General features: G+C 37.7%; 1 protein-coding gene across 1 annotated transcript in view; it reads right to left on the reverse strand.

Annotated features, from left to right (window-relative positions):
- Window positions 1–25,431, reverse strand: part of atg7 (ATG7 autophagy related 7 homolog (S. cerevisiae)) — an 87,298-nt gene that overhangs the window by 30,957 nt on the left and 30,910 nt on the right. Inside the window, exon 18 of the mRNA XM_030133932.1 lies at window positions 22,033–22,155. Coding sequence (XP_029989792.1) covers window positions 22,033–22,155 — 123 coding nt within the window. The remainder of the gene's footprint in view (window positions 1–22,032; window positions 22,156–25,431) is intronic.

Below are 25,431 nucleotides of genomic sequence, written 5' to 3' on the forward strand. Positions count from 1 at the left end.
TGGTTTAATTAGAACTGTGAGTCAAAGCCAACTGACGTGTGGTCAGAGGAGCAATCAAACACTGGTAGGGCCCCTTGGGCACACGCACACACACATGTACACATGCTCAGACACACAACCACACACACATTAACAAATGCCCTTCACAAGAAAGAAACACAGATGGAAATTTTGTTTTAAAAGACTTCTTAAGGAGATTGAGAGCATATAACTTTCAAACTAACCAAACTTTATGAAGCAACATGTCTAAACACACACACACACGGCCACGCACACACACACACGCACACACATATAGTGGGTTCATAGAGGAGAAGAAGGCAGAGTGCCTAGTAAACCACGGATGAGCCAATCTTTTGATCCCATGCTAAAAACATCAGACAGTCTCAATCTTTCATTACAAAGACTCATTTATCCTCCTCAATCAATCACTGACAAGTTGCCGTCCACAGTACAAAACAAACTATACATTTCTGCACTTCAGAGAGCAAGATGGGAGCTGCGGAGGATTAGCAAATCAGTGAAAAAAAGTAAAGCACTTAACAGGAATTACATGCTTCAGGTGTTTAATCTCCCGTTGATAAGATGAAAACAAATGAAAAAAGGGCTAGTAATGTTCGCAAGGTATGAAATTAAGAGTTATTACATACACACAGGTTTATGTGTTTTGTTTTGAGGTAGTACTGGAGCTCTGAGACAAACATTTCATTTGAGAAAAACCCATTCTGCTATTAATTCATTCAATTTCACCTTTTGATCCAATTATGTGTCTTGGAAATTAAAGCCAACACTTTACAATGCCCCAGATTTGGTAAAAATGTATTACTGTCATTCTGGAAGCATTTTAGAATAGAATAGAATAGAACAGAATAGAATAGAATAGAATAGAATAGAATAGAATAGAATAGAATCACGGGTGCCGCTTGGAGCCTATTCCAGCTACTTATGGGAGGATAAAGTGGGTTTGGAAAATGAATGAATGAATGAAGAACAGACTAGACTAGACTAGATTAGACTAGACTAGACTAGAATAGAATACAATAGAATCAAGCAAATTTTATCTTCCGTACTGCCGAACTTCTGTCAACCAGTATTCTCTGAAATATCGTGGACCAAATCTGTAGAATAATCTACGACCGGAACTTCAATCAATATCTACTTTATCACTGTTTAAAAGGCATCTGAAAATGACTTTAATTCATGAAAAAATTTAAGGCTGTATATCATTTGTTTTGTATTTGATGATTTGTAATGTGATTTGCATTTTTATTGTTTTCACTTTAGTTTATTAATTCAGTTATATTGTATTTTTAATTGTTTTTTCTTTTTTCTTTTGTATCGTTCCTTTCTGGGGAGGTATTCATATAAGCCTTTTTTGGCTTCTAACCTCTCCTGCATAATAATGTTACTTGTTTGAATGTTTGTTTTTTTCTTTCTTGCTGTTTTATGATGTGCAAATAAATTAATAGAATAGAATAGAATAGAATAGAATAGATCTTTATTATCACTGTCACGGGAACAATGAAAATTCATTTAGCAGCTCTGCTCTGTTTATCAGCAAAAACAATTAGTGCAAAAAAAGGACTGTATAAAATATCACACTACCGTCATTCTGGAAGCATTTTGCTCATAGACCAGGGAATCAGTCATAGAAATATCCCAATACTACTTCTTAATAATTGTGCAGAAACATACTGCCACGTGGTTTCCTACTGAGAACCTTAGTACACTCCAGATAGACATTACTGAATGGTGAATAAAAGAATAATGTTGATTTTGATACATTTTTCAAGTGTAATACTAGATTTACACGATGACTGACGTGCAAGTGGCTGATTGTCTCACATCCATATATTAAGTGGCTCCTTAAAGTGCTTTTGTTTCCCAGGAAAATTAGGTCAGAGGAAATTATACTAGTATCATACGTGCGTACATGATGAAGTGCCTCATTGTGTTTTAGTTAGTTAGAGGAAAGAGGGCACACACAAAAAATAACTGTGTGTGTGTTTATGTGTGTGAGTAATTTTCTGAACCTGAGGCTTGATGCTATCGCTCCCCTCCATGTGCTGGGCAGAACAGCACCAGGGGAAGAAGATAAGAACTGGCACCATTTCATTTGTATGTATTTGTTCTTCAGGCCAGAGCTCCTGGGCAGATTACCTGATTGACCAGGCCAAGATCTCACACACACACGCACACACACACACACACACACACACACACACACACACACACACACACACACACACACACACACACACACACACACACACACACACACACACACGGTTCCATCTTGATCCATCTCCTGGAGGCTTTTCTAAAACCTTTACCCTGACATGCCAAAACATAACCTTTAACCTCAACCAAAACAAGTGTTTACCCTCAAATTTGATAATTTTCGTGACATGGACTTGCATTTGTCCCTGAAATGGAGCTGAGTGTAAACAGATTTATGTACACACACAGTTCTTATCTTTATCTTGTATGCTGTTTTCTGCATCGAAAATCAGCCAAACAACAAAGAAAGGAACAAACAGTCCTGCAGCCAGATAGGACTCAGGGAAATGCTTCACTTAAGTGTAAGGTGTTCTGCACAGACATGTCTTTACAACTAAAAAGAGGCTTATTTACACATAAATCTGCACGTAGAACCTCAGACACTAATATGAAAGCTCAAGTTAAGGATTACTTTTGATAAAAATATTCCTCAAAGTAGTAGTCAAGAATGGGCTACCATTCATAAATAGATGTCAGTTTTAGGCCCATCAGTGTATTTAACTTAAAGTCCACGTAGGACAATTCTATCTATCTATCTATCTATCTATCTATCTATCTATCTATCTATCTATCTATCTATCTATCTATCTATCTATCTATCTATCTATCTATCTATCTATCTATCTATCTATCTATCTATCTATCTATCTATCTATCTATCTATCTATCTATCTATCTATCTATCCATCCATCCATCCATCCATCCATCCATCCATCCATCCATCCATCCATCCATCCATCCATCCATCCATCCATCCATCCATCCATCCATCTTTTTAAATCCTTATTTCGAACACATAGACAGTGAAATCAAAACAAAACCAACCAACAAAATATCAGTAATGACACATAAAAGGCTGATTAGTAAACAAAAGACAAAACAGAGAAAAACATAAATAAATAAATAAAATTAAATATGCTTGAAAAGGAGTAGGAAGAAGTAAAAACGTATGTACTCCTACCCCCAATCTCTATTCCTTATGTTCTCTATATAAATAATAGCAATTATTATTTTATATGAACATCAATATAATAATAACAACAATAACAATATAATAACACATCTTCATTCCTATATACACTAATATAATAATACCTATTTACAAATTATCATACCAGTATCAGCAATCTCAGATATTAATAAAAACTAAAAAACAAGCAAAAACCAAAAACACATAAACATATATAATATAAATACACATAATATTCTACATTGTCCTATATAGTAATAATATATTCATATATGTATATTTAAACTAGATATTGTCAACAAATATGTGGCAAAGCTCCACTCTGAAGACAACCAGATTCCCCCCCTCAAGCCCTTTCTTCTCTGTATTTTGTAAAAATCATTTGTTTGTATTTGTTTTTAAACTGTTTGATGTTTGGACATTGTTTCAGCTCCACACTCAGTCTGTTCCATAGTTTTACACCATTATTTGATAAACTGAATTTTTTCTTTGTGGTTCGACACCTTTGGATCTTAAATTTTGCCATTTCCCTTATCTTGTACCCTCCCTCTCTTTCCTGCATTTTCTGTAAATGGCTTGGTAATAAATAGTTTCGGTAATAAATTGTGCTGTTGGGAATTCAACCATATCATTCATTCATTCATTCATTATCCTCACTAGGGTCATGGGGGTCGCTTGGAGCCTATCCCATCTACTTACGGGTGAAGGCGGGGTACACCCTGGACATTTCGCCAATTCATCGCAGGGCTGAACATACACATTCACACCTATGGGCAATTTAGATTAACTGATTAATGCATGTCTTTGGATTGTGGGAGGAAGCCGAAGTACCCGGGGAGAACCCACGCAGACACGGGGAGAACATGCAAACTCCACACAGAAAGGTCCCACCCCCCGTCGACTGGTGTTGGAATCGAACCCAGGACCTTCTCGCTGTGAGGCACGAGTGCTAACCACTGCCCAATTCGACCATATCATTAAATTTTATTATTTTTGACTTTACAAATAGTGGATTGGTGTGTTCACGATAACCTACATTGTGAATTATTACTACAATCACAATGAATTATTACAATTGTGATGGTGTATCAAACAACAGATCATTCACAGGACACACTTAGTGATAACATTGATATTCACTTCCTGAGCTTACAAAGAAACAATAAAATCAACTCACCGCCAGTACACAGAGGGATACAGGTGTCACAATTTGATCTCAGGGAAACATCCTCCGAATTCACCATTGATTTGCAGTAGTGTTTTCTGTAAACCTTCAGACTAAAATTCAGTCTTTTCCAAATATTCATTCTTTCATTCATTATCTGAACCTCCTTTATGCTCACTAGGGTCACGAGGGTCACTGAAGCCTATCCCAGCTACTTATGGGTGAAGGCGGGGTACACCCTGGACATGTCGCCAGTTCATCGCAGGACATGACAGGGGCAAACAACCACTCTCACATTCACACCAATGGGCAATTTAGATTAACTAATTAACCTATCAGTGCATGTCTTTGGATGGTGGGAGGAAGCCGAAGTACCTGGAGAGAACCCATGCAGACACGGGGAGAACATACAAACTCCACACAGAAAGGTCCCACCCCCATCAGCTGGTGTTGGAATCTAACCCAGGACCTTCTTGCTGTGAGGCACAAGTGCTATCCACTGCACCACCGTGTCACCTTTTCCAAATATATGTTTTCATTTTAATTTTTGAAGTAATATCCAACAAGACTGAAAGCTATGTTTATTGCCTATTTCTAAACCAGTTTTAGAGGAAAAAGGAAGACATGATGGTTACATGCTGCACTGCCTTCAAACTGGACACATGAAGCTTTCAGACAAACAACGGCACTGAGAGAAAACTAAAGTGAAATGTGATGTCGGTTACTAGGAACAGGGAATGATCAACTCTAATTGATGAAAACACTGAAAATGGAGCATCGATTTGGTCCTGACATTTACTAATGCTCTATGTGTCTCATTATCACAGACTTCAGTTACAACATCCTTTGTTAACAATGGATCAAAAGAGCTAGTCTAGTAAGCAAGGATGGCAGTTTAATAGAGGCGCCGGTGGAATGAAAACAAGCAAAATGTGAAAAATGCTATTTGGAATGCGTCAATAAAAGGCGAAAAATAACTAAAGGCTGATTATAGTGTTTGGGTTTTTAGAGAACATGATGACGTCCATGTATTTTCATACTGAGCTACCGACTTTAGACGATAATCCTCTGTAGCTAAACATAAGGAGGAAACCATCCCTGCCGTGGGGATCAGTGGGGGAAGGCGCTTTCGGAAGTGAAAGTGCATGCTAAAAATGCAACGCTGACACAGATACAGAAATAGTTGTTAAAAGCGACCGAAGAGGATGAAGAGTAGGAGCTGTGTTTAACTGTCTATCCATGCATACTGTCAGCTGCCAGGCCAGAAGAAGGCATCTCTCTGGACTCGGTGGCGCCAGGGAGGAGAAGCCATGTATAGGACCAGGGCCAAGTTTTCCCATGTAGTGAGGGAAAAGTTGGCTTTATGGGCCCTATTTATGACTTATGAAAATAACTGCCCTATGATTGATGATTGGTAATTCTGTATGGGCTTCTTTGGGCTCAAGACATGGGACAGCTGTCCTGGGTGCCATGCATCTCCTTTGCCCCTCAAATACACCTCAGCACACCGGCACCAGCCCTGTGTACAAGTGTATTAATAATACACTGTCTACCGAGTAGTATCCATTTGACATGAAGTAATGTGCACACCAAAGAGATACAAATCTTCACCTTTCACTTGGAACTATTTTCACACCACACTCTGCCTTTTGTGCTTTTCCATTCTTCGTATAATATCAGAAACAATATAGAAGTATAAAAAAGCCTAAAAAAAAGTGCAGATATGTGTAATCTGCAGAAAAGTCGGCTCTAGCAACTGTAAAACTTTTAAAAAATAAAGCTCCAGGTGGGTATATTTCACTTTTTTGCTTCTTGTGGAAACAAAAAATAATTCATCACTGCAGTGACTATAACATTTCTACAGGTTTAAATGTGTACTGTATGCATCCTGGGTATTTATATTTAACTGGTATTTTGCTGAAGATAGCACCCAGTAATATGGGAAACACTGAGGGGCGATGCTAATGCTGAGACTCATATTACCTCAGCTACAGAAGCAAAAATGGGGGAGGGGAGTACAAGGAATGATGACATATTCGTCCCACCTGACCAAAGCTCTGACACAGTATATGTAATTTAATGCAAGTTTTTTTTTTCTCCCTTCAGTGTGTCCAGACACAATAGACTGATTGAGCACCCTACTCTGAACTTTTCAATAAAACTTTTTTTTCTCTGGAGGTCTAGGTTTACTTATGTAAGTGATTGGTTTGTCTGTATGGAATGAAGAGCTCTGCATTGGCCATTAAATAATGCTTTCTATAAAATGTCCCAAAGTTTTGACTGAAGTGTGTTTTACATGCTTTTAATCTATTTGGCCATGTGTGTACATCCAGTTTTATTGACAATATTTTGTGTTTGTGTACATACTGAAACAGCATAACCCTGAATTACAGCTTTTTATACATAAATATTGAAGAAATGCACCTGAGACAATAGTTCCCCATGGGCAAGAAGGACAAAAAGACAGTAATGTGATGAGAAAAATAAATACAATTTCTATTTATACATCATTTTTCATTATGATCAGATAATAACCCAAGAAAAACCCAAATGACAGGTGTATGCATCAGTATAGCTATTTAGAAACTGCATGCACAAACTAATACACATTTATAAACTGGAATGCACTTCACAAATTAAGGAGAGGGTTAGAAAGGTTAGGAAAAAAGGTTATATGTTAAGCCACCGACTGACACAAAGCTTCTGAATTTAGCTTTGAAGAGCTAGGGAGATTTAGACTCTCTATGTATAGTATTGTAAAGACAGCAAGAGAGAGAGAGAGAGAGAGAGAGAGAGAGAGAAACTATGTAAAGACAGAAGGACAGGAGGTGTGACGTGTCTGTGCATAGCTGACATGCAAGTGGAGCATATATTTATAATTAGCAGAGAAATAGATGTTATGCAGACATAACTGACATACATATAGGATATAAATACACATGTCGGGAAGCACTAATAATATGGAACTGGTGTTATGTTTGTGCATGTATGTGCACGTTAATGATGTCATTATTGCATGGAAATTGAAAATACATATAATGAGAAAATGATAAACCAGGATCCTGCGATAAGGAGGATGAAAGCTCAGAATCAACTCTGACCAAAGTAAATTGTAAATACTCATCCATTCCTGGTATGTGCAATACATTCAAGAAAAAAACTGAGACGGCGCAATTTAATGCTACTGACAAGTTAAAATAATGATGTGAACTGCTGATTTGATTCTAGATTTGGTACAAAAACAACATCCAGGAAAGGTCTATTCCTTCAGGACCAAAGATGGGTTGAGGAACCCCAGTTTGTGAACTAAGGGGTGAGATAAGTATTGAAATATTATATAATAATGTATGGTGCAGAACTGAATTAACAGACTGAACACCATGATCTCTGGTCCCTCAGACAGCACTGCATTAAGAACCGCCATTTATCTAAACCGTATAGAACCACATGGGACAGGATTACTGTGGTAAGCCTTCGTCAAACTCTACAATACCTAGTTACATTCCTCTATGAAAAACAAAGTCCATTTTAACATTACTGCTTTATATGACTGAGCCTAACAGTTGCCCATCAACATCTCATTTATGGAACAAACCACATAAGAAGGGAAACATTTTCATGGAATTAAATTATCTGATATTAGTGGAAAGACCTGCCGATAAAGCTGAAATAAGAATAAGTAAATATAATCTATTATATTTAAGAATGGTTAATAAAGACATAAAGGAAAAACATTCTAAGATATAAACAACAAATTTAAGTTATTTGTTTTTTCTTCATGTATTTTTTGCTTTATCAATTTAAGTATTCACATTTCAGTATGTATAGTAAGTACCTGTATGCCCTTTAAAACCAAAGAAACAAAAAATATGTTTTTTTGACAAGGATGAAACAAAGGTCTGAAAAGACCTTAAAATGTGCAGAAGTAAATTAAAACGGAAATGAAAGACTATTCAGGGATAAACAGTAATTTGTGCACCACTTGAAATCATTAAACACACTTTTTGATTTTTTTTTTCCCTCCCTCCTTTTTTGTCTCACAGGAGGGTGTGCAGTGCGTTAATGAAAAAGCAGACCTAATATGTTTTCCCCGAGTCCATCTGGTAATAATTGTAGCATGTAGCAACCGTAGCTGTGTTTGGATAAAGCTCTGACATACATGGGGCCCTCTGACGCTCCCAGTGCGTTGGTGTGTGTCTGTGTGTGTGTGCATGTGTTTATGTGGGGGCGAGAGACAGAGCATGTGACTGGAGAGAGCGAGTCTGTGTTATTTTGCGTGCGCACATGCTCGTGCTTGTATGTTTTCCAAGCTGCTGGGTGATGGGCCAACATAACTAAATCAACTTTATTGTAAGCACACTGTTTTACGTAGAGAAGCTCAGACCAGAGCAGGGTCGGGCGTGGGTGGTTGGACCGCCTCCGCTCCTTCAGGCATTAGTATGACTCAAGGTGATGATTAGTGGTATCTGATGGCACACTGGCTGTTATCAAACAGCAAAATAGACACATCTGGAGGAGCACAGGTGTGTATGTTTTACTAAAACACTGCCTCTGTGCACTGGAATCAGGCCAACCAAGAGGATGGTGTCAAAACCTATGTGTTTGGAAGCCAAAGATCATTTAAGGCATTTTTACGTCAAACATAAAAACAGGCCATTAATAGTCAAAGAGGCTGACCTGAAATTAGAGAATCACATGTTAATAATGACAACTGGCAGAGACTGATCTCCCCTTGTCGCTATGGATTATGATTTAAAAGCCAAAAACAAAACAGAGCTGTCTCTTCAACTAGTGGCCTGAGACCTCACATGGTGGAAACTTTGAGCAAGGTCCCATGTTATTAAGTGGAGACTGAGGTAATTTTTTTTTAATACATTTCATTTCAGCTACGACAGTGAGAGGATAACGTTATACAAACACAGGTTTCATCCTTTATAGTGATATTGCATAACTAATCCCTAACTTTAAACCCACCCACCTCTGAGAAAAATTCATATACAAAAGCCTAGACAAAATGATAATAACAAAGGTGAACAAAAGGCAAAGAGAAATCACAAATTTAAACAATAAAACTCCAGAATATCAAAAGCAACAAGCCAACTAAAAAAAAAAACAAAAACAAAAACAAAACAAAAAAAAAATCAGTCACCCAATGTACAACTACTACTATCTAAATTGTGGCTCCTCAACAACACTTTATGTACAAAATGGAGTAGGAAGAAGCCCAGCTTATATTGTCCTACCCCAATTTTACATAACTAACGCATACAGTACAGTCCATAAAAAAAGGTCAGCACTATGTTACTGAAAAAAAATCTCCAGTTATAACAAACCAAAGAAAACATAAGAGCACAAAACAACCCAGCTGTATTTCCTTCTTTAAACACTTCCATTACCATTCTGGGTTAAACTACTGTTCCTCATCCTTATATTTCTTTAAAAAAAATTATTTTATATATTCCCTTAAACTGATTTATGTTTTTATTTTGCTTTAATTCATCTGTTAGACTTTAACTTTTGACTGAAACACACATCCTTTTTACAGTTGTTCTGACACAATGCATTTTTCAATTGAGTTTCCCTCTTAGACAAGATTTTTTTTTTCTGTGCTTTTACCAAGTTTTGACCATGTAACTGCTTTTTGGAGTTCAACCAGGTGCCAAAAAGCAGATTTAGAAAAAAAGAGCCCCAACACAAAAACTACTGGGCCAAAATTCAAATACTTGTTGTTTCGTGTGTTCTAGTTCACAGTTCATATTCAACATCCCAAATCTCTTATTGATATACATTCTGAGTGCCTTATCTAGTAAAAACCTGTCCAACTTCAATTCCTACTCTTAGTCTTTTTCTGTTATTCCACCCTGTTTTGACCCTAAAACACACAGTGAAGCAAAACCACTGAAGAAAAGGAACACAAGCACAACCTCACAGCACCTTCTATGACACTGAAACAGACGACAATTCACAGCAGTATGTTTACCTGGAAAAATGTCTGAGAGGTTAATGGGTAAAATCATGTGTTGGACTGCTCCATAATTTAACCCCTGTGATTGAAACACACGTCCTTTTTCCAGTTGTTCTGACACTACTCATTCTTAAATTCAGTGTCCCTCTTAGATTGTACCCCCCTTCTCTCATCATTACAGTTTCCTGTCAGTGTACTCAAATGAACCATTTAGTCTTCAAGTCACAAGATCAAACTGAAAAAGACATGAAGTGTGACAAGTGACACATTCTTCTCCAAGTACAATGCAAGCATCTCTATCTTGTGACTTACTGGCATTGGCAGTTGGAGTAGGTGGGAAGGGAGTGGAACATGAACTCTGCAGAAAGACCCTTTGTACTGAGAGGGTCACACATCCTCTGTTCAGGAGTACACTCACGTATGCACACGCGACTGAACAACGTTTACTGAAAATGATGGTGAGAGTGTAATGTAAATAATGACCAGTGATCCTGGACTTCCTTTGAAATTAAAAACCCTTATAATAAAAATACATTGACTGAACATCATTTTTCAGGTGTTAAATTCCAGTTACTTAAACAAAGCAAGGTTTTTCTTATAGCTATTTTTCATCCTGTACTTAAAAAAAGTGTGAGTGTAAAGCCTCAAATGGGTATCTTCTCTTAAAGATAACAGGAAATGGTACACTATATGAATAAAAGCATTCGGAGACGTTAAATTCAGATGTTTCTTTTCTAACAGGGGTCTCGGACACAGAAGAAAATAGTGATGTTTATACCTTAAATCAGCATTAACAGGACATCTTACAGCTGCAGCTATGATGTGTCCCAATATTTTTGTCCATATAGTTTAGAAACATCAATATTTCCTTGAAGTTTAATAGGACATTTTTCTTCCTAAGTGAGATGTGAAGAAAGTAGAAAATTCTTATTTACTGTTGGAACCAAGGTTATAATAGTTTTGGATTTTTCATTATAGTTTAGTTTTATTTAGTTTTGACTTTTTTTTCTCTAATTCAGTTAGTTTTAATTCGTTTTTAGAGCAGGTTTGCTAGTTTTTATTAGTTTTCTTTTTTTTTTCCCAAATGCTTAGTTTTAGTTTAGTTTTAGTATTAATTTTAGTTTTGTCGTATCTTTTATCTTCTTCGCCGTTGTATTCAAATAAATCCCAGACAAGACTCTGCTTTCTCCCAACTTTAGTCTCCATGTTTCCAGGTAGAGTTGGGACAAGAAGACGACTAAACGACAAGTGACAAGAAGTGACGGACCATGAAGTACCGTATGGTGCTGCTAGCTAAAATTGCTAGCGTGAGATAAATCGATTTCATATCAATCCGACGTTGAAAAAGACGAAAATGAAGGGAATTTTCTCCATAATTGTTATATGTTTTAGTTAGTTTTGTAAGCACACAATACAGTTTCAGTTAGTTATTGTTTGTTTTTCCTTCAATTATAGTTTTTATTTATTTCAGTTAACAAAAATGTTTTTTCAATTCTAGTTTTCGTCATTTCGTTAGTTTTCGTTAACGATAATAACCTTGGTTGGAACACAAAAATATTTTAGAAATTTAGAGGTAGTACATTTAAAATCCAAGTCATGGATGAAAAAAAAAATTCAGAGTGAGAGAAATTAACTAAAAACCATCTCTGAGCCATTTCGGAAACAAAGATAACAATTTAAAACAAAACGGGCACTTTTAATACCCCTCGGCCAAATATAGTGTAAGATTCTGTTGAAAGTTACTGCCCTATAGGCCTTATAGGTCACCTATTTTCAATAGGCTTCTGCTCCATGCCAACATGCATCCACAGTATAAATTTGGTGCAGATATCTCAATATATTCTTCAAATAATGCGATTACATTGTTGCCAGAGTTGGCAGAGGGGTAACAAAACTAAGCTATGCAACAATATTTATCTCAATATAAAACTATATTATGGCATTTGTCATGATTGTTTTGTAGCCCAGACCCCTGTTAGAGAAGAAACACCTGAATTCAACATGTCCCAATACTTTTGTCCATATAGTGTATCTTTTTTATCATCATTATGTTTTAAGAGTTCCGTCATTTACTTACAGTATAGATCAGGAGTCTCAAACTCATGTTCTTTCAGGGGCCACATTCAGCTCGATTTGATCTCCGGTAGGCCGGACCAATAAAATACTAGCATAATAACATATAAATAATGACAACTCCAATTTTTTGTCTTTGTTATTAAATTCTGAAAATACTTACTTTTATAAACTATCCAAACAAAAAAGATGTGAATAACCTGAAAAAAACTGAAATTTCTTAAGAAAAATAAGTGCAATTTTAACAATATTCTGCCTCAGCTTATCATTTATACATGTGTATTATGGATCAGATCTACGAAGACACTAAACAATGAGTAACAGGCAGAAAATCGCTAAAATTCTGCTTCATTTTATTTAGACATTTCAGGTTGTTCATATTTGTTCAGGTTATTCACATTTTATTGTTACAGGATAGTTTGTAAACGTAAATATTTTTATAATTTAATGTTATTTTTTGCACTAAAATAAAGACAAAAAGTTGTCATTATTTATAGGCATAGTGTAATATTTTTTCACATCAAACTGCGAAGAAAATATGTGGTCAATATTTTTTGTAGGTTATTCTGCTGTTATTATTTTCCTTGAGATCATATTGGTCTGTACGTGGAACCTGAACTAAAATGAGTTCCACAGCCTTGACTGTGGAATTTTTGCACTTTGCAAATTCATCCCATGGGCCGCACTGGAACCTTTGTTGGGCCGCATTTGGCCCCCGGGCTGCATGTTTGAGACCCCTGGTATAGACCCACTAAAGCAGGACCACTACATTATTACACAGAGGTATTTGAGTACGCACAAAATGAGACAAACTTCATTGCATAATAAAGTTTATACTGATCCACCTGTGTTCATATATATGTTAATATATACATTATTTCATATGACTGGGTCTAGTTAACCATAGACAGAGGGTGAGCGTCTGAGGAGAGGTACAACATCCTGTACAGACACTCATTTCCTTTCAGGCACTGGGTGTTGTGAGCTGTGAGTGTTGGTTTGTCCAACCCAGCCTTGTACCACGCAGATATATTCAGACCAGGCCGACACAATGACCTGTTTTGACACACTGACATGGATCTGCATGGTGACTCAGAGAATTGTCAGAACTTTAATCTAAAAGCTTCATTCAATGGAAGGTCTGAACATTTCCAACCTATAAGGTCCCTTCTATGCTACATAAAAATGCTGGGGACAAGCTGGTAATGATTACAATTAATAGAATCACCTTAAGTGTGGATGTAACAGTCCTGTGTTAGACAGTGACAGTGGTGGTATGAGAGCATTTACTTAGTATAATGTTCATACACCTACAGTATTCCAACTCGCAGCTCTCAAGATTTTATTTGACACATGCTCATGGTATGCAGTGTCCACAAGGGCGTGAAATAAAAACTTGTCAAAACTACAAAAACTTTAGTGAAGTCAAATAAACATAAATATAGTATAAATATTAAAATTACTATCCTATATTACAGTAACCATCAAAACTCTCATCTGCATGTAGTGCAGAAACTAGAGCAGAATGTGCATTGTGCAATAGCAGTCATAAGATGCTAAACTGTATATACTTTTCCAGAATCTTGACTCAGTGACAATCATGGGTTTGCACATGGTTATAAGCTCAAAAAATAAAACTAATAGCCCTGTAGTTCATGAGCGTATTCTATCAAGAATCAATAACAAGTTTGCGAGGTTGTCAAGTCCTAGCACTATGTTAGAGTCCTGTGGTCTTGATGCAGGAGATCAATCTCCCAATAGAAGTGGGTGGTACTTTCACTTTAACTCATGAAATTAAAGTCCATATACAGTATGACTTCCTTTCAGTGCTAAATAGTAACGGTATTGATATCTCTAACCATTTACATGTTATAAGCCATCAAAATATAGACCAGTGCTTTTCAACCTTGGGGTCGGGACCCCATATAGGGTCGTCTGGAACTCAAATGGGGTTGCCTGAAATTTCTAGTAACTGGTAAAAATAAAAACTTTACAAAAATTTACAAAAAGACCTGAAACTTAAGGATCTGGTTTCATTGGACACTTTTAAGAGGATGTTGTACAACTTAGAGAGGGAGACATCTGGCTGCAGATGTTTTGCCTGATGCACTTTGTCTTCATCTCATGGGCACTTTTTGCAAAGTTGGCTTTGGAAGGTTTGACTTGACTATGTGTTTTTATGTATTGAAAACTTGTTTTTGTTTTATGTATGAAAGTTTGTGTCTGTAACTATTTAATGTACTGCTGCCTGTCTTGGCCGGGACACTCTTGGAAAAGAGATTTTTAATCTCAATGAGGTTTTCCTGGTTAAATAAAGGTTAAAAAAATAATTAAAAAATAATAAAAACTATATGGTGAGTTGAGAGAGACAATCCCAATACATAAAAGACATGACAAACTCTGAAGCTGAAACTGAAGCACTGTGGTACTGTTTATCTTTCAAATGTTCATTGTGGTCAGTTTCAGATGCTGCAGCTCTTTCATAATTCATAGTTTGAGTTATTGTTTGTACAGTATTAATTGTCAGCCTTGTAAATACAAACTGGACTGACTGTACATATCCTGACCAAGGAAAATAAAATTCTCACTTTGTGCAGTAAGCTCAACCTGGCTTTTCTGCCTCCATCCATAATAATATGCATTATAGAGACTAAATGTCGTCTATAATTAACATTTATTTGCAACATAGTGTAGCAGCTATTACATGATCAAACACAAATTAATTTTAGCAAAGAAAAAATGTCTCCAGTTAGAATGTCTGGGGTCACCAGAAATTTGTGATGTTAAAATGGAGTCACACGCCAAAAAAGGCTGGGAACCACTGATACTGACCATAATTAAGTAAAGGCAAATTTTTAATATATTTCAAAAATGTGCAGAAAATGCAAAAATCGAAATTTCTGAAAACTGTGAGCAAACTTTGTAGACGCTGTCCCAAGGAAGCTCCATGTAAAATTTTAAATGAATGTGACCGGCAGTTTTGTCAGAGAAGATATTTGAAGAAATTGCTCACAAAGGCGACAACAATGACGACACCGGACACAGTGCCTTCAAAATAGCTCATGGCCTATTGGTCAGTGAGCCAAAAAGTAACCAAGAATAAAAAAAAAAAACCCGCTTGAGGCAAACATTCAAGCCCTGGTCACTTTCATACCTTTCATACAGTGTCTATTACTGCACAATGTGGGCATGAGTGGCTATTTCTAAAAGATTTAACAGGAGCTTTTCCTCAGTTAAACTAACAATAGGAGGAAATATAAGACTCGCTATATCAAATTGTACACTAAAAAGGGGAAAATACAGAATATGTTCAACTTAAATGCTTAAATATTTGTGTTTTTTCATGCCTTTGGAGTCTAAACTAGGGCATGTTGCACCATAAAACAGATGTTCATTACATTTTCGAATACATGCAGCTCATTCTTCAGATGCTATAGTACATTTACACCCTCCATGCTCCTACCAGTGTTAGAAATCTCAACAAAGCTGATCTCACAAAGAAGCCATTCACACTGCTTTGTGCACCCTCGCACACACACACACACACACAAAACTTTCAGTCAGTCTAAACTTTTACCGAACTTGAACTCCCCCCAAACCCTGTGGTGACCGCATAAAAAGTACTTCTCAGGTTACAAACTCACCCAAAATAGGCCCTAAGTACATATTACTGCTATCTGGTGACGTAGATTATAGTTTAGAATGGTTACACACACTCGCATGCGCACACAGACACACATGGCCTGTAATTAATTCAGTACCATGCTTTATGGAAAGAAGAGACCTTATTATTCAAATAAAGTTATTTAAGTGCACTGTAATCCATACCCATATATTTTATGCACTAAATTATGACCAATACTAATCGGTCATCAGGCTGACAGAATGCACGAATCTTCAACTTAACACAAAAAGACACAAAAATGACAAATATTGCTTTTAACAACAAAAAGCTCAGAGTTTTTTTGTAAATCTAATGATAAAATTAAAACCAAAAGATACAAAAATGACAAATATTGCTTTTAACAACAAAAAGCTCGGAATATTTTGTGATTCTAATGCTAAAATTAAAACCAAAAGATACAAAAATGACAAATATTGCTTTTAACAACAAAAAGCTCAGAGTTTTTTGTAAATCTAATGCTAAAATTAAAACCAAAAGATACAAAAATGACAAATATTGCTTTTAACAACAAAAAGCTCAGTTTTTTGTGAGTTTAAAGCTAAAATTAAATCATCTCTGAGCAAAAAGGATATTGTAAAAGAAAAGTCTTTATCCAGTAATGAGTCATGGCTGTATACAATTCCAGTATGTGCACATAAGTTAAGAACTCTTTAACCCTTAATTTCTACTTCCAGAATTGTCATTATGTCAGGCCAGTACTTCTTAAAATATGGGTCAGGGCCCAAAACAGCCACAAACCTGTTTCTAGTGGGTTCCCTCATTAAAATAAGTAATAATATGCTTTCACGAGAGAAAAGGGAGAGAGAGAAGAACCTTCCTGGAATTGAAGGGGGCAAAAAAAAAGAAAAACTAAGGGACGTCCCCCAAGTGCAGTAGTTTTCAGAATAGCTAATCTGTGTACAGGAAACAGGCGCTAGGACTTCTGGCGCTAGTGGGCTGAGCAATCAAAACAATCTCTCCATCTTTTGATTGAGGAGAAGCGGACCTACGCCAGAGTCTTCAACACACTCCATCAAAAAGAGAAGGGGGGGGGGTGGTGAATAGAAAAGGAAGGAGCAGGCATAAAGAGATAGAAAGAAAGGGATAGAAAATGAGGTAACAACTGATGGCCGGAGAAGAGTGGGAAGATGAAGAGACAGAAAAGGAAAGAGGCCCAGGAGAAGGAGGAGGAGAAAAAGATGAAATTACTCTCTTCTTTCTTTCACCTCCTCGGTTATATCCTGTCTTTTATTCGGTAATCTCTCAGTCTTTCCCTGCACTCTATTTTTCTTATCCGCACTCTTTTTTTTTTCCCTTCCTTCCATTTCTCCTCTCCCCTCCTCCATCTGTGTGTTATGAGTAGGAGTTGGGGAGAAAGTACGTGGGATTTTCCCACAGTTCTGCAGGACCAGACCCAACCCCCACTACCCACACACACACACACACACACACACACACACACACACACACACACACACACGCACACACACACATGCACACATGCACAGACACACACACTCATTTTCTGTCTCTCCCTCCACTCCCTCTGTCTCATGTCAGAGGGGAGTCTTGAGGAAAACCACCCATATTCCACCAATAAGTATTCTGAATGTTTGTTGGAACTTTACACCACTCGTTGTTCCATAGACATCAACTGTGGGTTTCTATGGAGATGGGAAACTTGAAAAAAAAAGCAGGACAAAAATATTTCTTCCCTTGACTTTTGCATAAAACCTTTTAATACATGTAAGATGAGTAGCAATTTCTTTTAAGTCAGAATTTCCAAAGAAGGATAAATGTGTTCTGAAACACACCTGTTGTGTGTGTGCCAAGTTCAGGTTGTGATTCCAGTCTGACTCTGAGCAACAATGTCACACGTCTCCTGGGGCATCACCAGGTAAGGAGTGATATCAGATCTCCTAACGTACTCCAAGAGGCATCTAGTCTTGCTTTTCTACAGAAAGGCCTGGCTGAGCCCATTATCATTCTGAAACAGCTAAAAAAAAAAAAACTAGTTTGAATTTCTTTCAACCAATCATAGTGGTCTTGGGCAGTTCTACGCTCAGGGTACAGGGAAGGCGCCTTTGGAAAATAAAAGGAGCTTGTTTCAGTGGAACATTTGCATGTGGCTAAATCCCAAAAAATAAAAACACCACATAAAACATAAAAAGAAATTCTATAAAGTGTGTAACATGCCCCATGTGTCAGATGTATGTTGTTTCTGTCCCTGCATTTTACACACGTAGTACATGGTATAGTATTAGCAATTAGCATTAGCACATAGCACACATTAAGGCCCCCACAGAGTCGGGGGTACTTGACTCTGCGGACTTGAGGCAGAGTCAAAGCGGACATCCGCTGGACACGTCCGCGCAAAGCTCAATTTTTACGACCACGAACTCCACATACGTGTACTTGGTGTCACACAGTGGACTGCTCAGCGGGAAGTCTTCACATCAACCTGTTTTAAATGTGACACCGAGCTGATAAGACTTGATACGAACTTGATACTATGAAACCTCAAACGTCTGCGGACAGTGCGCACAGTACGCCCGACTCTGTGGGAGCCTTTAGGATCAGTGAACTGTCACTGAAGGCACTCGTGGACCACCTCCAGTGTTGGGCAAATTACTTTAAAAAAGTAATTAGTTATAGTTACTAGTTACTTACCCAAAAAAGTAATTGAATTAGTAATGGGATAACTCCTTCAGAAATGTAATTAGTTACCAGGGAAAGTAATTATTGCATTACTTTTTTGAAAAACCTTCAAATATGTAAAAGAAAACTGATTTTTGAGCATGTTTCATGGGTCAGTTGCATAGGGTAGAACAGCAGACAGGTACTTCATTTAACTTCATATTTATTGGCGTGTGAACAAAATTAAAGACATTATCCCTGAAATAATAAAGCAGTGTCATCCTTTGTGGGCTCTACTGCCTCTACTTCTTATCCTTTGGCAAATTTGAGTTAATGAAGACAAGTAATGGAATGTTTGAGTCTTGAGGCAACTTCTGTCTGATAATATTAGTCCTGTCTTAGAGAAAATACTTGTTCAGATGGAACCAACATTCCCACTAAACAGAGCTTCTATACCATGTCTTTGGTGAGACTGGGGTCCACTAGGACCCCACCACATCTGCCACATCTTCCACCACATCTGCATTTCTGGGAAGAAGATGCTCCTCTAGTTAATCCTGCATCTCCACTTTTTTCAGTCGCTCCTCTCTGATACAGTGATACGGTGATACAGTCTTCAGTCCAGTCAGACAGACTCTCACTGATAACTCCTCCCCTAGGTTAGCTGCGCACATAGATGCATTCAAGTGAATGGGGTGTGCTGCGGACAACTCAAATTCGGAGATGTCACTAGTCGTTCAGGTGAAGGCAGTGTGGACAACTCAGACTCATGGGGCACACAGGTGAAGCATGAAGGCAGTGTGGGCAATTTGAATATAAGAACGGCTCACAACGAATCAGTTCTTATTACTTAACAGAGCCGTTCAAAAGACTCGACTCGTCCGTGAATATCACACCTCTAGTGCCTGGCTAGTGAGCCAGGACAGATAACAGCTGTTTGATATTAGTGTGAAGTAACGCACTGCATTTTACTGTCGGTAACGGTAACGGCATTGTAACGTTTCAAATAGTAATTCATTAGATTACCCATTACTAGAAAATAATAACGGCATTAGTAATGCCATTATTTTAACGCCATTATTCCTAACACTGACCACCTCCAGATCTTCATCAACATTGTGGTCAGGGACTGGAGAATTAATCTATATGTACCTGTTTTTAATGGAAACTGGAGGAAAATCCAGCTGAAGCAGTTTCCCAATGGCAGTCGTATTCCAACACACCGCACCATATAAGTCAGACTAATACATATACTATATGTTAAACAGGGACCTTAACCTCCTGTAAAAATGTATATCCACATGACCTTCAATGACTACAAACACTTAAAACTGTGGATGCTGTGGACACTTAGATAATATAGGACATAGCAGATGCAGAGCTGTCAGTCTGTCATAGAGTTGAGCAGCAATGATGAATGGCCTTCAGTGTAGGTTTGGGTTGTCAAAGTGTATTCGCACCAGCACATGTGACCTCTATGTTGACCATGATCTACTGGAGATCAAATGCCTACATCTACACTTATTTCTGGTGTTTAAGGTGCATGTTCACTATACAAAGCAACAGCATGTATACCTGAATTGTGCTGAGACACTTTATTTTCTAAAAGCATTGCTTTCCTTGTCTAAATAGATATACACAAGCTGGAGTTTTTAAGAATTCATTCATTCATTTTCTGAACCCGCTTTATCCTAACTAGGGTCACAGGGGTGACTTGGAGCATATCCCCGCTACTTACGGGCGAAGGCGGGGTACACCCTGGACATTTCGCCAGTTCATCGCAGGGCTGAACATATAGAGACAATCACTCACATTCACACCTATGGGCAATTTAGATTAACCAAATAACCCATCAGTGCATGTGTTTGGATGGTGGGAGGAAGCCGGAGTACCCGGAGAGAACCCACGCAGACATGGGGAGAACATGCAAACTCCACACAGAAAGGTTCCACCCCCAGTTGACTGGTGTTGGAATCGAACCCAGGACCTTCTTGCTGTGAGGCACGAGTGCTAACCACTGCACCATCATGTCGCCTGTTTTAAGAATGTTTTTGGAAAACATTTTAAAAGTCTCTATTTATGTGACCAAAAATAGTGCATGTGGATGAGAGGACTACAGTCACGGAAAAAATTATTAGACCACCCTTGTTTTCTTCAATTTCTTGTTCAGTTTAATGCCTGGTACAATTAAAAGGTACATTTGTTTGGACAAATATAACGATAACAACAAAAATGGCTCATAATAGTTCAATTTAAGAGCTGATATCTAGCCATTTTCCATGTTTTCTTGATAATAACCGAAACCACTTTAGTTCTTACATATGTTGAATGTTTTTGGCATTATACTACCAAAAACAGTGCTTTCAGGCATTCCCTGTTTTCTTTTCTGTCTGTTTTAGTCACATGATACACACAGGAGTTAGTACTTGATTGCATAAGCATTGTTTTTGATGACTTTTGATGGTCTAATAATTTTTCCCGCGACTGTATATAATATGTGGAGTATATCTGTTAGTGTGGTCAAGGCATGAGATATACAGTACGTTAAAGGCAGCTCAGTGACGTCCTAGTAACAGAGCAGTTAACAGTGTCATCAATGAACTGAACATCGGTGGTATCCTGGTTAAGGATACATTGAATCTGCATGTTTTTACTTCATCCTGCTACCATCTGATATGAAATAAAATTCAAGAACTAATGAAAAAAACCTTAAAACAAATTAAATAAAGGACCATAATCAGATAACAACCACTGATCCATGTCTCCCTTGCTTGTCTATAAAATGTTTCATACAGCTGTTATTACCACTGTTAATGCTGTTAATACTCATATTTTCATTTTGTTGCTATAAACAAAGGTTTCTGCTTAAATCGTTTTAATTAAAACATAAACCGAAAGCCTCCCTTCCCATTGCAAACATACAACTGTGTGACTGGCAAAGCTGCACCGACCTCTGTTCTACCCTCTATAATGAACAAATCCCACTGACACTTGACAGTCTTCATCTGAGGGACAAACTTATTCCTACAGTGGCACTTTTTCTGAACATCTTGTCTTAGGTCAAGGTGATCACAAAAACAAGGGCTCTCATCCCAGTTGGAAGCTGTACTAATGCTGGCTAGGTGCTAGCAAATTGCCCAAACCAACAGAGCTACAGCACTTGTGTGTTGTCAAGTAACATGTTTTTTTTTTTACCTTAACACAACTGTCTGTGTCTTTAAGAGCAGCTGTTTGGTCGACAACTGTTTGTGTACATGTTTGTGTGTGGATGATTTACCTCTGCAGCCTGCGTCTCCTGGTGCAACAGTGTCAGCCCCGTCAGATCTTCGAGGAACGAGTGGGAAGAATTAAAAACTTTGGACAGGAACTGGAAGCCCTCCCTCTCATAGTGGTCCAACACCTGAACAAAAACAAGGTAGCCCCAGATGAGAGTAAACATCAGACTTATGGCTAGTGCAAACATACATTAACTTTGCCCAAAACTCTGACAAACACTAAAGACACTGATATGATATCACCACTCCATGCACTTTCAGCAATTATATTCCAATCAGTTACAAAACCTTATTTGGATTAAACAACAGAAAAAGTCAGATTTATCTATGAATGTGCATTTTTCTTAAACAGCCTGAAAGCTGCAGTCTCTGTTAGGACATCAAGAGATATCGTCCTCCATTTTGATCATATTTAAAACTGAGCAATGAAACACAAAGATGCTCAGCTGAAGCGGTGCCTTTAGTGCACATGATAACGCACATACAGTTTACCATCTCTATAATGTCTTGTCTAGGAAATTTTTGAAAAAGTTCTTCACATCATGAACTTGTTGAATGTCGTCTCTGAATCACAGCTTATGAAGACTTACACACAACCTGCAATTACACAGAAATTTACCTATTACTTGAACTGACTTTACACGGCCACACCTTCTTTTCAGAGCACATTCATATCCTGTGCCCTGTTGACTGCTTTCCAAAGCTTGGCTGAGTCTTTCATGGATGCACACAGACCCTCCTCTGCAGGTGTAATGTTACCACCGCTGCAGACAGCAACGCACACTGTAGGCATAAGTACTAGTGTGTGTGTGTGTGTGTGTGTGTATGTGTGTGTTTGCAGACTGACTTGGCGTCTAGTCTCAGAGCCAGACACTGCGCACAATACACAATGTCATGTCTCTTGTTCATCTTTTCATCCTCTCTTTTCACTCCTTCGTTCTCATTTAATTCTTTGATTCTCCACTTCCATCCATCGGATCTGTTACATGAGACACCAACGGCCAAAACCAATTTTGTTGAAATATAGCTGCTCGTGATACAGAGAGCATTGTGATAAATGGAATGATCTTGTGATAAAATAATTTAAGTCTCTTGAAGCAATGCACACAGGCAACCAGTCGAAGCAGAAAGTAGTGATTAACTGTATTTCTGAATTACTGATTAATCTGATGTCTATTATGACAGTTAATTTTTCAAATCTATAATATATCAGCAAATAGCACAGCCAAATAGCCATTCATTCCTTCATATATGACAAAAACTAGAGTAAATATTTAAATCTGAGAAGCTACAGTCTGGAAAATTGTTGTATTTCAATTCAGTAAAATCAGTCAAGTAATAAATCTACTAATCACAGATTAATTATATAAAACCGAGACTAATAACAGATGCAGGTGCACACTTTAAGTCTTAGAAGCCCTGGATGGGAAATAAAATGAAGAGAAATTGAATGGCTTAACAATACTAGACAACAAACAAATATGATGCATTTCTATATATGTATATAGGGTATAACTAATTGATTAAACATGTGTGTAATAGAGTATAGCCCCTTTTACACAGCACTTCAGTTATGGGAATATTTCATCTTTATTCCGGAACGACGTCTGTGTAAACGAAATTGTGGGATCATTTGGTCCTACCTTTATCGTAGCTCTGTAACACCTCTGGAGGTAGTAACAGAGCTGTGCACGGTAAAAATCGAAATCTTACCAAGTGTATTTTTCTCATTTCTAGTCAAAATCTCTAATCACACTTAAAATAAGACATAATCACCTAAAGAGTAACAGCAGATTTTTTTAGTTGAATTAAGCAAAAAAATCTTGAATTAAGGAAAGATCTATTGTCTAAAAATAAGTTCTTATCTCTCACTTACAAGTTACTCTTTAGGTGATAATGTCTTATTTTAAGTGTGATGAGATATTTTGACTAGAAATGAGAAAAATACACATGATAAGATTTTGATTTTTGCAGTGTGATAAAGGTAGAATCATGATTCTGGAACGATATATAAAAGGAACACCTCTTGTTCCACAACCAAGATGTGACGTTCTGATGACGGTGACCCTCGCGCCAGGGGGGATTTAAAAATGAGCGTGGGCCGTGTACAGTAAACAAACACATCAACACGACCTGAAAGATGTCGAACTGAGGAGACACTGAGATCCGCGAGCTGTTGTCACTTCGGGCGGAGGACTCTATACATGCTAACATTTGTGGAATGGTGAAAGACCGCTATGCTCGGGGTATTTCCGACATGGAAGTGATATGTTGCACTGTACGCTGCATCACCGCCCCTTTGATTCCAGAACGCAGGTCCGCTGTGTAAAAGTCCAGTCTGTCTCACCTCTGTTACTCCTTTGGCTTGGCTGTGGAAATCGGTCAATGGTGGAAAAAAGGTGAGATCACCATCTCACCTTTTCTCCAGGATCTCTGTAAAAGTGGCTTATGAGTTCTTGTATGTGTGTAATATAATTGTTGTATGCACTGATCAGCCATAACATTATGACCACTGACAGAAGTGCTAATAATATTGATTATTTCATTACAATGGTGCCTTTCACTGGGCTGGATATATTAGGCAGAAAGGGAGCATTTAGTCTTCGAAGTTGATGTGTTGGAAGCAGCAAAATAAGAACATGAGTGACTTTGACTAGGGCCATATTGTAACAGTGATGACTGGGTCAAAGCATCTCCACAACTGCAGGTCTTGTTGGGTGTTCCTGTTCTGCAGTGGTTAATACCGACCAAAAATGGACAAAGGAAACCACAAATATGCAAGAGAACTGAAACTTTTACAAGATTTCGTTGTGTTTAACTGGAACTGATGGGTTTCAGTAGTGACCACATGCTAAAGATGTCAACAAGACACAACACAGACATATACACAGATCAACATGTGAATCACATGGTGTGTCACACATATACGTATAGTCGACAAATTTGTACAAGTGTCCTAAAGCTTCCTTCCTTATAAAGTCATATAGATTTCTACCACATCACACAGCTGTTTCTGACACTGGGGGTGTCTTCTTTTTTACATTCTTCATGATCATTAACAGATTGTCTTACACAATATAAGCTGTATACATATGTGCTTCCATGTTTGTTTATGTGCCACGTCCTTAAACATATCAAACATACATTGGGTGGTCCTACTGGCTAACAGGGGCTCTGACTTTATTTATGTGGCACTTGGGGGCTGAGTACTGTGAGTAAACAGCGCCTGGTAAGTCAGTGGCTTTTACTTCCCCTGTTAACATGTACACTATGGGCTACATGTCAGATGAAACGTCTACCTCCACGCTGACTCATTATCCACTCAGCCTGTTTGGAATTTTAGAGGAACAGCGCATTACACAGGAAGCAAGGTCCATAAAGTGTGTGTGTGTTTAACACTG

This window comes from Sphaeramia orbicularis, chromosome 5 (genome assembly GCF_902148855.1).
Source record: "Sphaeramia orbicularis chromosome 5, fSphaOr1.1, whole genome shotgun sequence".
NCBI classification, from domain to species: domain Eukaryota; kingdom Metazoa; phylum Chordata; class Actinopteri; order Kurtiformes; family Apogonidae; genus Sphaeramia; species Sphaeramia orbicularis.